The 13,664-nt window shown below is 44.4% G+C and overlaps 1 protein-coding gene across 1 annotated transcript; it reads right to left on the reverse strand.

The window, feature by feature from the left end:
- Positions 1 to 400: 400 nt before the first annotated feature.
- CITED2 (Cbp/p300 interacting transactivator with ED-rich tail 2) lies at positions 401 to 3,343 on the reverse strand. Its single transcript, XM_005518447.3, has 2 exons — positions 3,068 to 3,343; positions 401 to 2,427 (listed from the first exon to the last, which is right to left on the reverse strand). Exon 2 carries the CDS (start codon positions 2,418 to 2,420, stop codon positions 1,698 to 1,700), a length of 723 nt encoding a protein of 240 aa, XP_005518504.1. The 5' UTR covers positions 2,421 to 2,427; positions 3,068 to 3,343; the 3' UTR covers positions 401 to 1,697.
- Between the last annotated feature and the right edge of the window lie 10,321 nt (positions 3,344 to 13,664).

Raw genomic sequence — 13,664 nt, forward strand, 5'->3', positions numbered from 1 at the left:
AGGAGCTTTGCCAAAGGCCGAGTGAGGGCAGAAGGCAGCAACAGTTGGCACTAAATGTCAGCTGCCTTAAAATAATGGCCATTTTTCTCAGAAATATTTTAAGTAGACCTGTATGGATTTGTGTCAGTGGCAGCGATTTCTGGGGGAGAGGGGTCAGAGATGTCCCATTGTGGAATACTTCAATGATATATTCCCCTTCTCCTAAGTCACTGGAAATGAAATGAAACTGGTTCCAGTGTCACGCAGATGTGGATTGATACAGCAGTCTCCTGTGTTACCCTGTGAGAGGTGAGAGAGGCAGAGGGTGACACCCACCACCCTCCCTTCCCACTTACAGACACACTTTACATAGCTCTTCCAGGTGACATAATGAATATACAAAAGAACAAAGTCTACTATATAAATGAAAGCAGATTTATAAAATTACAAGTTTAATAGATAAATATAATAAATACTTTATGCATCATAACTCTGGACAACTACATTTAAAGCAAGTATGTTGGCAAGTCACAAAAAAAGTTGCGCCCTCAGCAACTTTATTTTTCAGAAAACCACACTGACAGGCATATTACAATGTAACGCATGAGGCTTTATGCTGTAAGTATGTTCAAATCCCGCTCACCTACCGAGTTCACCATGACATATATATAGGTGTAGTGTACTTTCTATCTTGGAATGTCTTTTTGCACACCAACACGGTTGTACAGATAGATGTTCTACTTACCAGGGACAGTGGGGAAGAGTTTTGAAGAAAAATACTGGTAAAATGACTTCTAGAAAAACTAAAGCATTTCTTAACTTTTTATTGACATTGGCAAATTAAAATAGAATAAATTAACAATATTTTCTCAAAAAAATGTTTTGTACAAAAATACTGTCAAAATTTCCTGAAAAGCTTTCAACACAGTAGTATCTTTTCATGTACTGAATAAACTATATTAGCACAGTGTCAAAACGCTGAAGACAGAAACAAAATTTAAAAGGAAAAGAAAAAAAATCTGTGAAATGTTTGCCACTAGTCAACATTCCATCCACACCATATTATTGTCTGTACATATGGGGGAGGGGGAATGGGTAGCAGACTTTTTAAGTAACAGTATTACTTTTCCTGATCTGGAAAGGTTTGGCCCACATCTGTTAAGCTTCCAGTTTAGCATATTCAGGAAAAAAAAAAAAAAAAATTAGTCTGCACTGCAATGCATAGTTAAAAATTAAGCAAGATGGCAGCTTTTGTGCAGTCGTATCTGCCCTTCAAAGTTCATGCAACCAACTAATGCAATTTTTTTTTCCCTGTTCACTCAGAATTTGAATGCAGTTCAAGTCATTGGAAATCATAGTTTACAAAATCCACAAGATTAAGCAATTTGCCAAGATTAATACCTAACAGTTCGGCACTGTGGGAATTATGGGCACGTTACTGCAAGGAAATCAAGAGAGGGAGGTCGGGAGGGGGGCAACCAACATAAAAAGGTAGAGTTCACTAGATATTATTACTACAGGAGGGGAGGTGAGTGACAAAGCTACAAAAAGAAAAAAAAAAAAAGTGGCAACGATTTAAAAAAAAAAAAATTATAGAAGCGCATAGTTGACTCTGCTTTCCAGATTCTCACCTTTTCAAGCCCTGAAAAGTGAGACACCGTGTCTAGGGGAATGTTTTCATTCGCACCGATAAAAGTCCTTTGTTTGTTTTAAATGAATCAGCAGCTCACCCTGCTGGGCTGCTGTTTGCAAACGAAGTCTGTCATGAAGTCAAACTCGTTCTGTCCCAACCACAGCTCAGGAAGCTCCTTGATGCGATCCAGCCCCATTTCGATGACTAAGGACATGAGGACCTCCTCGTCGATGAAGTCCGTGTCTATGACATTGGGCGGCAGCATTGCCGCGGGGACGTGGGGGACGGCGGGCGGCAAGCCGCTGCCGCCGCCGCCGCCGTGCTTGGGGTTGCAGTCCCTGAAATGCTGCTGGCTGCCGCCGTTCAGCTGGTGGCTACCGGGGTGCAAGTCCGGCATGTAGTGGCTGTGCGGGTAAGGGTGGTGGCTGAAGTACTGGTTGTTCAGCTTCTGGAGCTGCATGCTGGCGCTCAGCTGCCCTCCCGGGCTGGCGACGGGGGGGGCCATGAACTGGGAGCCGCTGAAGCGGGCGGGGGGCGGCATGCTGCCGGCCGGGTGCCCTCCGCTCACGCTGCCCGGCCCCATGGCGTGCCTCACCCCGCTGCTCGCGTTCATACTCCCAGCTCCATAATGTATATGGTCGCCCATCAGGGCGCTGAAGGCGTGCTGCTGCGGCGGCTGCTGCTGCTGGTGGTGGTGATGGGGGGTGGGAAACTGCCCCATGCCCATCCGATGCGCAGGGTGGTGGTGGAGCCCGCCGGATCCGTCGGGGAATCGCCCGTGGTTCATGGCCATCATATGGTCTGCCATGGCTCACCTGGAAAGTTAGCGTGTAAATACATTAGGAAAATACACCCTCCTCGGACATCCAGCCGCCCTCTCCCGGACCAGCTCCATCTGCCTGGCCCTGGCAGAAATTACTTCGCTGATCCTGCAGTCCCCTCTCGTTCCCGGTGAAGGGAATTAAAAAAAAAAATCTAAAAACCCTAAAAATCTACAGTGTCTTCATCATGTAGTACAAAAGAAAAAATAAAAGGGGAGCCCGCGGAACGAAAATCCCGGTCCCCTCCGCTAATCCGGCGGGCAGCACGCCTTCCCACTCCAAGTCGCGCATACCTATCGGCGGGGAGCGTCGCATTCGGCCGCCGCCGCCGCCTCCCCGCACGCTCCGGAGCCGCCCAAGCCCCCCGGCTTCGCCCGCGTAGGCAGCGGATTCCCACGGCACTCTCGCTAACTTGCGGGGAACAAGCAAAGAATTGCCAAGTCCCACCTAGCCGCCGTCAGCAACTTTTGGAATTAAGTCCCAATTATTTTGGTGAAAATACGGTAATGCACAGATAAGGACATGAAGCCAGGCAGCTGAGAAACACCTTTCCTCGCATGTTTATACAGTCACGTTTTTCCTGTTGCACACAAAAGGGACACCCGGCACCAGCCACGAGAACCGCCGCACTCACCTCCCGGCTTCTTTCTTCTTCTCCTTCAAAGGTGGCGGTGGAATCAGTCAGCGAGAGTCACCCAGCATAGAGAGGGCTTCTCCGGCTCCCTCTCCCCGGCGCTGACGTGACCGGCGCCGCGATCGCTGCCGCAGCCCCGGAGCTGGTTCTCGCCCCTCCGCGAGGCGCATCGGCACTTGCCAACAATGAGCTGTGTTCCTTACACGGCTTTGGCCGCGGCTAATATAGGATTTCAGAAGGGAGGAGCAAAACCCTTACAGGCAACCAGAAGTAAAACCTGGAGCAAGCGGGGCGGGGGGGCGGGGGGGGAGGAGGGAAAAGAGGGGGAAGAAAAGGGAAAAAAAACCCGAACCCAAACCTCCAAGACCCAGCGCGCGCGCGCAGGCAGCGGGACACACGCGTGTTCGGAGACACGCGGGAAGGGGCCAGGCGGCTCGGGAAGGCACCGCGCACCCCGCGCTCACAGCCTCCCTCGGGAACAAAGCGGGGCTCCGCGGCGGGGCGGGAGGAGCGGCACCCCGCGCACCCCGCGGCCGCTCTCCCGCCGCCCGCGGCCCCGGCCGGCCCCGGGCCCGGGCATCGCCGCTGCCCCTTGCGCCCCGTCCGCTCGTGTCGCTGCAGCGCGGCGGCCGCCGACACGAGTGGGGGCTGAGCGCTCCGGCAGCGCTGCCCGGGCAGGGCGAGGTCCGTCCCTCCGGCGCCGCCGCTGTGCAGGTGCCCGGATCCGCCGGCGTGAGGCCCCAGAACCCGCGTGGGCGTCCTTGGGGCCGGCCCCTCTCCCGGAGGCGAGATCCGAAATCCGCCTTTTTCCACGAACACGAGCGCCGTATGCGGGAGGTGTATGTGGGGATACCGGCACGCTCCCCACTTCCCACGTCCCTCCATCTCCTGTTTTCCCCGCTGCCACCCGGGTTGTGCAGGGCGAATGCCCACCCACTCTTGCCCTTGGCCGGTGTGGCGGGGTTTATTACTGTTATTTACGATTGTTTTCACTGGAATGGCAAAGAAAGCAGAACATGCGGGCTGTGGGTGGGCACACGCTCTGCACGGGCAATCGCCCTGGCTGGGCACGTCCCCTGTCGCCCCCCCTGCCCGGCAGAGCCCTGCCTGGCTGCACAGCCCCGGCAAGGGCCACGCGTATCCAGGCCGCCCCCCGAGGCCGGCGCTCCTGCCTTTCTGGAGCTAGTGCTCAAAATCCACTAGCTCCCCTCTGAAGGGCAGCCATGCTGAAGTAGCAGGGAAGAACTGAGGGGCTGGGGGAGGCATGCCACAGGGAAGTGCTGGATGCTGGCCCAGTTTTCCACAGTGCCTTTGCCTGGCTTTCTGCTTCCGTGTTTCTTTTTCTTCTTGGAGCCGTCTACAGGCACATAGAGAGGACACTCCTCCCGGCCCAAGGAATTGTGAATATGAGACCAAGACGGCCATCATGTAGGCTGAGATGGCTGTTTCTACTCCTCCACGTGCTTTGCAAGGATGTACCACAGTGCAGGAGGGCCTCCCTGGGAGGGCACAGGTGAGGCAAACGGGATGCTTCAAGAGGCTCTCCATGTGGCAGCGTCTTCCCCCTTTTGGGTGGGCCAGGTTCTTATTTGGTTGCAGTGACTTAGAAAACTTAAAGAATGGTTAGCTCTGCCTTGTCCTTGAGATGGAGGCGGAGCTGGGCTCCTGGATGCACTGAGGTGTGATGGATGAGTGTCTCTGTGTGGCTGTGCAATCCTTTGGCAAAGCCACGTGGGCAGGTGTGCAGTGGTTGGGCACACATGGGATACCAGGAAAATACCTGGCTGATGTCCCAGCTGTGAGGGACAAAAGGGGTGAAATCAAAGCGCTGTGAGGACAGGAAGCTTTAAAACTTCAAGGAAGTTACCTTATTCTGGCGCTCCCTTTCCTGCAGCAGTTGTGTAGGGTGCTCACCATGATTTCACCTTTTGGTCTTCAAATGCACGTGAGTAGATGGATGTGGGAATTACCACTGAACAAGGATCTCCAATACAGCCAGGGATGGTCAGAAAAAGTGACAGTATCTTTCTGGAGTTTTTTCTTCTTGTTGGTGTGCAGGTTTAGCAGGACAAAACAATAAATAATAATAAGATCCTGTTCCATTTGGCAAGTAGTCAGCTGTGTATCATGACAAGTGGTTTGTTTAATGTCACATATCCATGGTGATATTGGTATGCCTTTTTGCTCTCCGCTGCTTTAAGTTTGTGATCCTTTTTAAAGCCAAGCACACATCGTATCACCACCCTGCAAATGCCCTTTCCTATTTTCAGCTTTCAGGTGCTGGAAGCTGCCAGCTTGCCAAAGTGAGTTATGGACAATTGGTGTGAGACTGCCAGAAGTAATAGTAGGGAAGTCACAGCCCCCATGACACTTCACTTACACAAAACATATCTTCAGGTATTTACAGCCCACGTACAAAGAATTAGGTGGGACGGTGTTTCTCCATCAGGAGCTGCAATGGGATCCAGATAAAGCTCAGCAGAGCGGTGCCAGACAAGGCAAGTCTGTCATTGTTCGTGGCCATAGCAAAGTGGGAACACACTCAATTGGTTGCTTTCTAGGAAATGGCTGGAAGACTTGTGACTGGCAGCTAAAGGAACACAGGACAAAACATGAGCCCATCACCACTGGGCTCTCAGGAAACCCTGAATCTCATTTGTTTGCCACTCCTGATCCAACCCATGGTTATTTAAAGAAATATTTTCACTCATATTCTTCAAAGTCTTTTGCATATGAGTTGATTCCTCAGTCAGACAGCAAGAAAGCAGGGCACTGCATATTAGGAGAAAGCCAGAGATGGCCAAGGGTGGGAATGAAAACAGCAGGATTCACAGAGTTGCTTCTCAAGTGAAGAACTGGAGTAGAGCTGAAAGCAGAATGAGACTGAAGGGCCTGTCTAGGACAAATCACTGAGAAATATCAAACACAACAATGGAAAAGAAAGACAAAGATGGATTCTCAGCTGAATATTAACATTTTGGATTGGAAGGCTGGCTTGCAGATGCGGCCCTGTTCACTCCTTCCAGAGTGGAATGTCTGCTGAGTGTGGTGAAAGGAAGGAAAGGAAAATCACAAAGGAGAATCCCAGATGGTGTGTTTACTGGAAATGTTTAAGCTTGCTGAGTAGTGGGGGTATATCCCTGGAGCAAGACACTCAGGGCAGTGAATTTCAGGAGGACTTGGATCTTCAAGTCCTTTTTTTGCAACTTTGAAAATGTAATCTCTAACTCTCTATAACTCGTCTGTCCCAGATGATTGTGAAGGTGAGTTTCTGTGTATTCCCTCCCACACTGACACAAAGCAGTCAGGAAAATCCAGGTCAGGATAGCTGCTAGGGTTATCTGATAGGAAATTTTATATTATAATGATATCCTGGAAGAAATGCTCTTTCTGTAGAAATGACACTCTGCTACTGAGAAGACAAGCCATGGTTTTCTGGCTGCTCTTGCATCTGACCTCTTCAAAGCTATCTTCAATCCCACCCTTCCCAGAGGCACCTGACAGTTGGGGTGGAGGAGGGAACTGTGGTGCAGGAGGTCTCCAGTTCTTTGCTGGATGGCTGTCCGTAGTTTCACTGCCTACCCTGAGGAAAAATGACAACTTTGTTCCAGGTGGGCACCCAAGAAGCAGAGAAATATGTTTTGGTCTCTCAACATACCTGTTTCTTATCCCCTGGAATTCCCTTTGTGAGAAGAACAGTAAGGTTTTTTTTTGCTGTTGGGGTTTTGATTAACAGGGAACTCTGTTTTCTGTGTTACTGAGAGATGACCTGTTATTCTTATGGGATTGAGGGGAAAGATTGGACAGAAGATTAACCACGGGTCTAGTCATGAGATCCTCTGTGTATCCAGGTGGGAAAGAATTACCGTGGAAAGTTTGACTGTTCAAACAGCCCCAAAGTCCAGACTATGGCAGAAAACAGGATTAACTCAATTTACTTAGTTCAATATCAGACACAAACTTCCTAAACCCATCACAGATCCCCTCTGTTGGTCCAGACACTAGCCAGGCATTCCCCAGAGCTGAGCATCTAGCCTCCCATTTCAACAATCTGCTATCCCATGGAAGGCCACTGTTAAGAGAGGTACTGCACCTGACATACAGGTGGGCAGCCCAAGTGTGGATGGGATGTCCCACTGGGGATTTCTTTCAGTGGTGGCCTATGTTACCAGGAGTTACAAAACCTGTAATGTATTATTTACATTATTAATGTAATGTATTATATTAATCTGTATTGTATTCCTAAGAGTTGGCTAGTGGGAGAAAGTCAATGGAAATGCAGAAAGAGACATAGAATGTGCTATCTCAATTTGTCTGTATGGGATTAATTTTTTCTTTGACAGGTTTCACAGGATAAACTATCTCTGTGGTGGTTGCAGATGGTTACTGTGCTGAGAATTGGGGTTACAGGAGTGCTTTATTAGCAGCAAATCATTCTGAAAGGAGTTACCCAGGGCAAGGAACTTCCTTGAAGCATTAGGGGATATGTTAGAGGGTTTCATATACTTGAATCTCTTGTTGGTATGTCAGGAACCAAAAATGTATACATAAAATTGCTGGTCAAAACTAAGGAACACAGGCTATGCAAATTGTGCTACTCTCTTCCCACCCACATTTTTTTGTGTTTTGTTAGATGGATCGAGTAACGTGCCAGTATATTTTATTTTGATAATAATGAATGTGACTTTTCACCCTTTATCTGCATGATCTTATTCATGTGAGAATGTCTTGGGAGGCATGGAAAACTCCATTTTTTTACCCTTATATGCCCTCCTTGTGCAGTCTTTCAAACTTGTGTAATCACAACTGAGAGTATTCATTAAGTGTAATTTCACTGTGAGGTATCTTTTTTGAAAAAGTAACTCTACAAAAATGGAAAAACTTATTAAGAATATTATTTCTTAATACATATATAGGCACAAGAGGATGTAAATACACTAAGATAAACACACAGATAAGGAAATAATGGATCAAGCATCATTCCATTTGTACTTTGTCACACAGAACTCCAGCACAGACCATTTCACTACTTCTATGTTTTGGTATCAGTGGGAACCAGGAATAACAAAAGAAAACGTTCAGGTGCTTTTGACAAAGCAGTGTCAGCTTCTGTAGTAAACTGAATAACACAAGCTTCAAATAGAGCACAGAGGTGGAAAGCGGTCACCAGGGCTAGGCTGTGTGAACAAATATTTTTTTCATTTGGAGACCAAGCCACGGACTAATACTACTTGTTTGGGTCAAGGAAGACTTTCAGTTTTTTTTTAAGTAGAATGAGATGCTTTATTTAATTAAAAATTATTAGAAAGCAGTGTGCATACATCTAAGTATGTGTTAGACCTGGATGAGTACACCTAAAGCATTTGTTGCATACATTCTGTAATTAATTGAATGGATAGTTGACAAGTAATTTATTTAAAGTCCACTGAATAATTGAAACTTATTATTAGAATGAACTGGAATGCTAAAAAAAAATTATTACAAATATAGGGCTCAATACAGGTACATTTATACACATGATTAACAATCATGTTTTTTAGGCAGATCACTTTACACAGTACCCTACTCTCTTGTATCTGCATACAAACATTCTATTTTAACTGGGTGAGGCTATGCAGGAAGTAAGATTCTCCTCAGTATAAGTAAGGTTGACAAAATCTTATCTTTTCAGACCTCCAACCGATTGAATTGACACAACTTAGATCCAGCAACTGTCTGTACTTGGGACTGGATTTTCAGGTGATCACATCTTTAGAGCACAACAGTCCACTTGAGACACTGATCAGTGTGAGTGTCTGGCCTGGAATTTAATAATATCCAATTAAAAATATAATTATATTATTCCATTGATTAAGTCCAGATTGAGTCTTTGCATTTTCAATATTTCTGACTTGAAGAAAATGTTAGTAAAATTAACATAATGGTTATTATATAAGAGAAATATTCTGTTGTAATGCTGAACACCAATTTAGATATGGATAAGCACGTACTTTGGATATGCTTATTGGACCTAATGGTATCATATGCAGCAGAATCTCTCTAAATCACATGAGAAATACTTTCATGGGACTGCAAGAGGACAAACAAATGTGTGCAAAAATGGTGCTGTAGGAAAGTAGTTGTTCCATATAATCACTATAGTCGTTAAGGCTTCTCCAGTAACTTTGCCACTTCAAATTTTTATTTAAAGAAATAGGGGAGTAGTTTAGTCCTCCTTCTGATGATAAAGGGTTACAAGCAGCTGTGGTGTTGGTGTCACGTCTCATACATTGTCAGCAGACAGTTGAAGTTTCAGTTACATTTTTCTCCTTTGATTTGATTATGTTCTTCTCCTAAATTAAATAATTATAATGTGTGTACTGTGTGGTAATGGCAGCACCATCCATTCCAGGCCTTTAGAAATATGCTGTGGGTTCAGGAGAATTTGTAAGCAATAAACCTTCTCATCTTGTTTGTCATTTTAGGCAACTTACTTTGCATACACCTCCTCCAGTGGTTAATTTTTTTACAACGATGAAGAATCTGGGAATCATTCCAGTCTGACCTGTCATATCAGTGGATTTTCACTGCCTTTCTTTAGTTGAGAACCTTTTTACTGCAGAGCTGTATTTTGAGGCTTTATATTTCAGATTTGGCCTCATCTCAATCCAGCACTTCACATTGTCTGTTCTCTGGAACACTGATAGGCTATCTTTGTTTTCTGTGGCAAGGGTTAATCTCGCTCAGACAAGCCATTCTCAGTGTAGAAGATGCCTATCTGTGCTTCTCCCTTCCTGAATGCTTGCTGCAGAGGAGTCTTGCTGCTGTCCCTCTCAAGATTAGTTACACACTTTCTGTGTGGATTACTTCCTGCTTTCCTTCAGCCTTTCATTTTGGTTGGCACCAGCAAATGTTGTTTCCATTTGTGTAAGTAGCTGTTTCGTGGGCCCTAGAATTTGGAAACGACAGACTCGATTCTCGTATGTTTTAAGTTTTGCTCTGAAATATGTACAGTAAGTCAGTCAAACCCCTGAAAAATAATGAAATGCAAACAAAGAATTGTAAATATTCAATATAGTTTATATTTCCTAAAACTACTCAAAACTCAAGTTTGGTAGCCCCTTATCTGAAAACACATACCCTGTTTTCTGATCAGACATATCTTGATGAGATATGTCTTGCAAACTACACCATCAGGTTTTTTTTCAATTGATTATTTTTGGTTTCAGTTGTTTTTAGGAAGGCACAGCAGATGAATGTAATTTTTTCACACTTTGCTGTTCTTATGCATCAGCCTGATGATATCATACTCAAGCACTAATAATACTACCACTCGCCTTTTACATAAATTAGCACTTCACAGCTTCAGAGCATAATACCAACATTACCTAATTACTCCAGAATTGAGCATGCACTCTTTTCCTTTTAGAGTAGAAGCTTAAATGGATTTAAATGGTCAAATGTAATCAGAAAGGAAAACAAGTCCTTTAATAGCTGTGCAGTGGTCTCATCAAAAGGCCAGGAGCCAGGGTATTTGTTCTCTCCTCTCTCCCAGCTCCAGCAGTGTAATTAAAATCAGACTTAAGTACCCAAATTCCTTTCTCCTTCTGAAGTCCTACATAGACCTCAGTTTATCTCTCTGTAAAGTGGAAAAAAATAATACCTTTCTCATTGAAAATGCCTAGCAGAGATATTTTTGGGTTAATGCCTAAGAATCATTACTGTGGCCACAGATATTTGACATCAAAGCATTTTACAGCTATCCTAGTTTTCTGCATTTATTTCAGATCATGAGAGGGGCTCAGGCTACCTTAAATGTCAGTAGAAATAGTCATTACCATCACTGATTTCAGTGTAGGCAGGATCCACTCTGGCATTTGCAATCTTATCCATAAGGTAACCCTCCCAATAACCTTGTATTCAGTCCCACCCAAGCAACAGGACAAAATTCTCCCCTCTCTTCTCTGCCTTCCCTGTGTCCTAAATATTCCACTCCCAGTGCCTCTTACCAATTACCTCTGCAAGACTCTTTGGAGGCTCTTGCTTCCTTTCTGCTCCAGGATGAATTATCCCTGCAAACTTTCAATCCTCATAGTTCTAGTCCAGGAAGATCACTGCAATTTTCCTTCCAAATAGCCCATTTCCTGCAGCTACGTGCAACACCCCCCACCAAATCTCTCACAGGGTGAATGGCAGCAGTCCAGCAACATACTATCAATCACAGCGAAGTTCTTTGACAACTTCTTTGCATAGCCACATCCACTGCCTCCTTCTTCCCTCCAGACTTGGGCACCCCAATAACCAATTTCCATTCATTTAGAAAATGTTAAATCCAGCAACTTCCCTCACTATCATGCTCATACACGATAAACCAAACTTCATATAATTTGCTCTGGTATGGAAGATGTTCGGCAAAAGCATGAATATGTATTAGGGCTCTTGCATCCATCTAAAGTTGTCTCCAAGATCTTAAGAAAAATATTTATCCAAGGGTGAAGGCTAACCTACACTTGTACTTCAGTGTACTTCCAATCTTCCTCCCTCCACCCACCATTCCCATGCCAGATTAGGAAGCAGATTATTACTACGACTACTACTATTACTACTAATGGACATGTGCATATTGCTTTTACTCCTCCAAGAGTTTTGAGAAATATCCACCACTCTGTATTTTCATTTACAGATTTTCTGTAAGTCTTCCCATTTAAGGGCAGAACTCCTGATGGTTTGCAATGTTTTAAACATTTCATTCATTGTCTTTCATGTATAAATTCTCCAGGCTAGTTGACTGCTCAAGATGATGATGATGATGATGATGACGATGATGATGATGATGATGATTATGATTATTATTACTATTATTATATTAGGTCTTGCATAATAAAATGTTCTGTGACAAATACTGACTTAAATTCAGTCTATAGCTCTGATTAATGCTATTTTAAACTGTCATATTGCTTCTCATGTAATATGGCTAGCAATCCCTTGCTCAATTTTTTTTTTTTTTGGCACAGCTCAAGGGAGCTTAATTTCAGAAAGAACAAATAGCTAAAAGGACATCTGAACTTCAGTCACATGTATTTTGCCTGAAGACAGGTATTCATAGCACAGGAAAAGCTGCTGGTACACTAAGTTCAGTATCTGCTTAACTAGCAATGCCAACATTAATGTCTTCTAGAGAAATTGTGATGTACCTGGCATTCAACAATACCTGAAGGATTCCCTCATGACTGTACAACTGAGAGGACAAAACTTTAATATAAAGCAACTCGCCAGCTATATCATCACTGGTGGAGACATAAATCTGAGGGATTTGTATCTTAACCCTGTCGACTGTTGAACACTGGAAATTGAAGGCTCTTGTCATTTTTATTTTCTTTACAACTGATAAAATAATACCTCTGTGGCTTGTATAATCAATTTGACTGATTGCAACAGTTAATGGACTGACTCTATTTACATGAGCAGAGAGGCTGTGTTTTCTTTCCTTTTTTATGTATGTTTAAGTCTGCTTGGTTTTGGTGGTAAAAAAAGCTATTTACCGCAGTAACAGTTTATGACCAGTTTTCTACGGATTAGTTACAGGCTGCATTGAGAGACTATGTCTTTTTACATGTTTCCTTATTATGAACTAGGTACATAAGTATGCCATGTGCCACATCCATTCCATCTTTCATTGAACAAACTTTCATGTACTCTTTCTTTAAAAGTCATCAATCTGCTCAGTTGAGGTGCTGAGATTCTAGGATGTACTGCAGTCAGTAATTCAGGATATAAGCAGCACTTGGCATGACTGACCTCTACAAGTTCATTTGGTCTATTCTCTAGGCAGGTTTCTCTTCTACATCCCTCTGAGGCTGGATAACTGAAATTTTCTATGAATGTTTTTTATATAATCATGTTACAATATCTTCTGTCATCCATTTTTTTTTATTATTACAGCTTATTTTCTGGGTTTGACCACTGTAGCACACTGAGCAGACATCTTCATTAAGCTGTCCATGATGATGCCTCAATCTTATTGTTGAAAGGTTACAATTAATTCAGAGCCCATCTGTGTATATGAGTAGTTTAAATCATGCCATCCAAGGTGCATTACTGCGCACTCATCTACGCTGCATTCCCTTTGCTGCTGCATTACTCAGTTACTTAGTGTTGTCAAGGTTTACCAAGGTGTCTCACCAGCCTTGTCTTGCCCACTGCTCTTACGGATCCAGCTTTTCTAGTAGGACCTCAATAAGTACATTAAACAATGCCACTGTTTGTATTGATCCTAGAGGCACCCCACTACTTAAATGCTGTGAAGAGAACCAAGCAATTATTCCTGCTCTGCCCCTGCGTGCTGTCCCTTAACTGGATTTGTATCCATGACTGGTAGGGTGTTACCCACTCTTCTCCTCCTGACAACTGACTTTCCTTAGTAGCCTTTTGTGAACACTCTTTATTCAAAGCCTTTGCACTGTTTAAGTAACATCCCCTGGTTCCCTATTGCCACTTCACAAAATTGCTCAAAATCCAAAGAACTGACATCAAAGCCTTCTTTCTTTTCACAAACTTTTGTTTGTTGACCCAGAAGATTTTGTTGCTATGAATGTTGTTTTTTCTGTGTTCTGTACAG

The sequence above is a fragment of the Pseudopodoces humilis genome, chromosome 3 (genome assembly GCF_049639895.1).
Source record: "Pseudopodoces humilis isolate 2021_Gansu_Grassland_sample_001 chromosome 3, ASM4963989v1, whole genome shotgun sequence".
Classification (NCBI taxonomy): Eukaryota; Metazoa; Chordata; class Aves; order Passeriformes; family Paridae; genus Pseudopodoces; species Pseudopodoces humilis.

What these genes read in the sequence shown, in the direction of transcription:
- CITED2 (XM_005518447.3), bottom strand. Translation starts at nt 2,420, where the DNA reads ATGGCAGACCATATGATGGCCATGAACCACGGGCGATTCCCCGACGGA.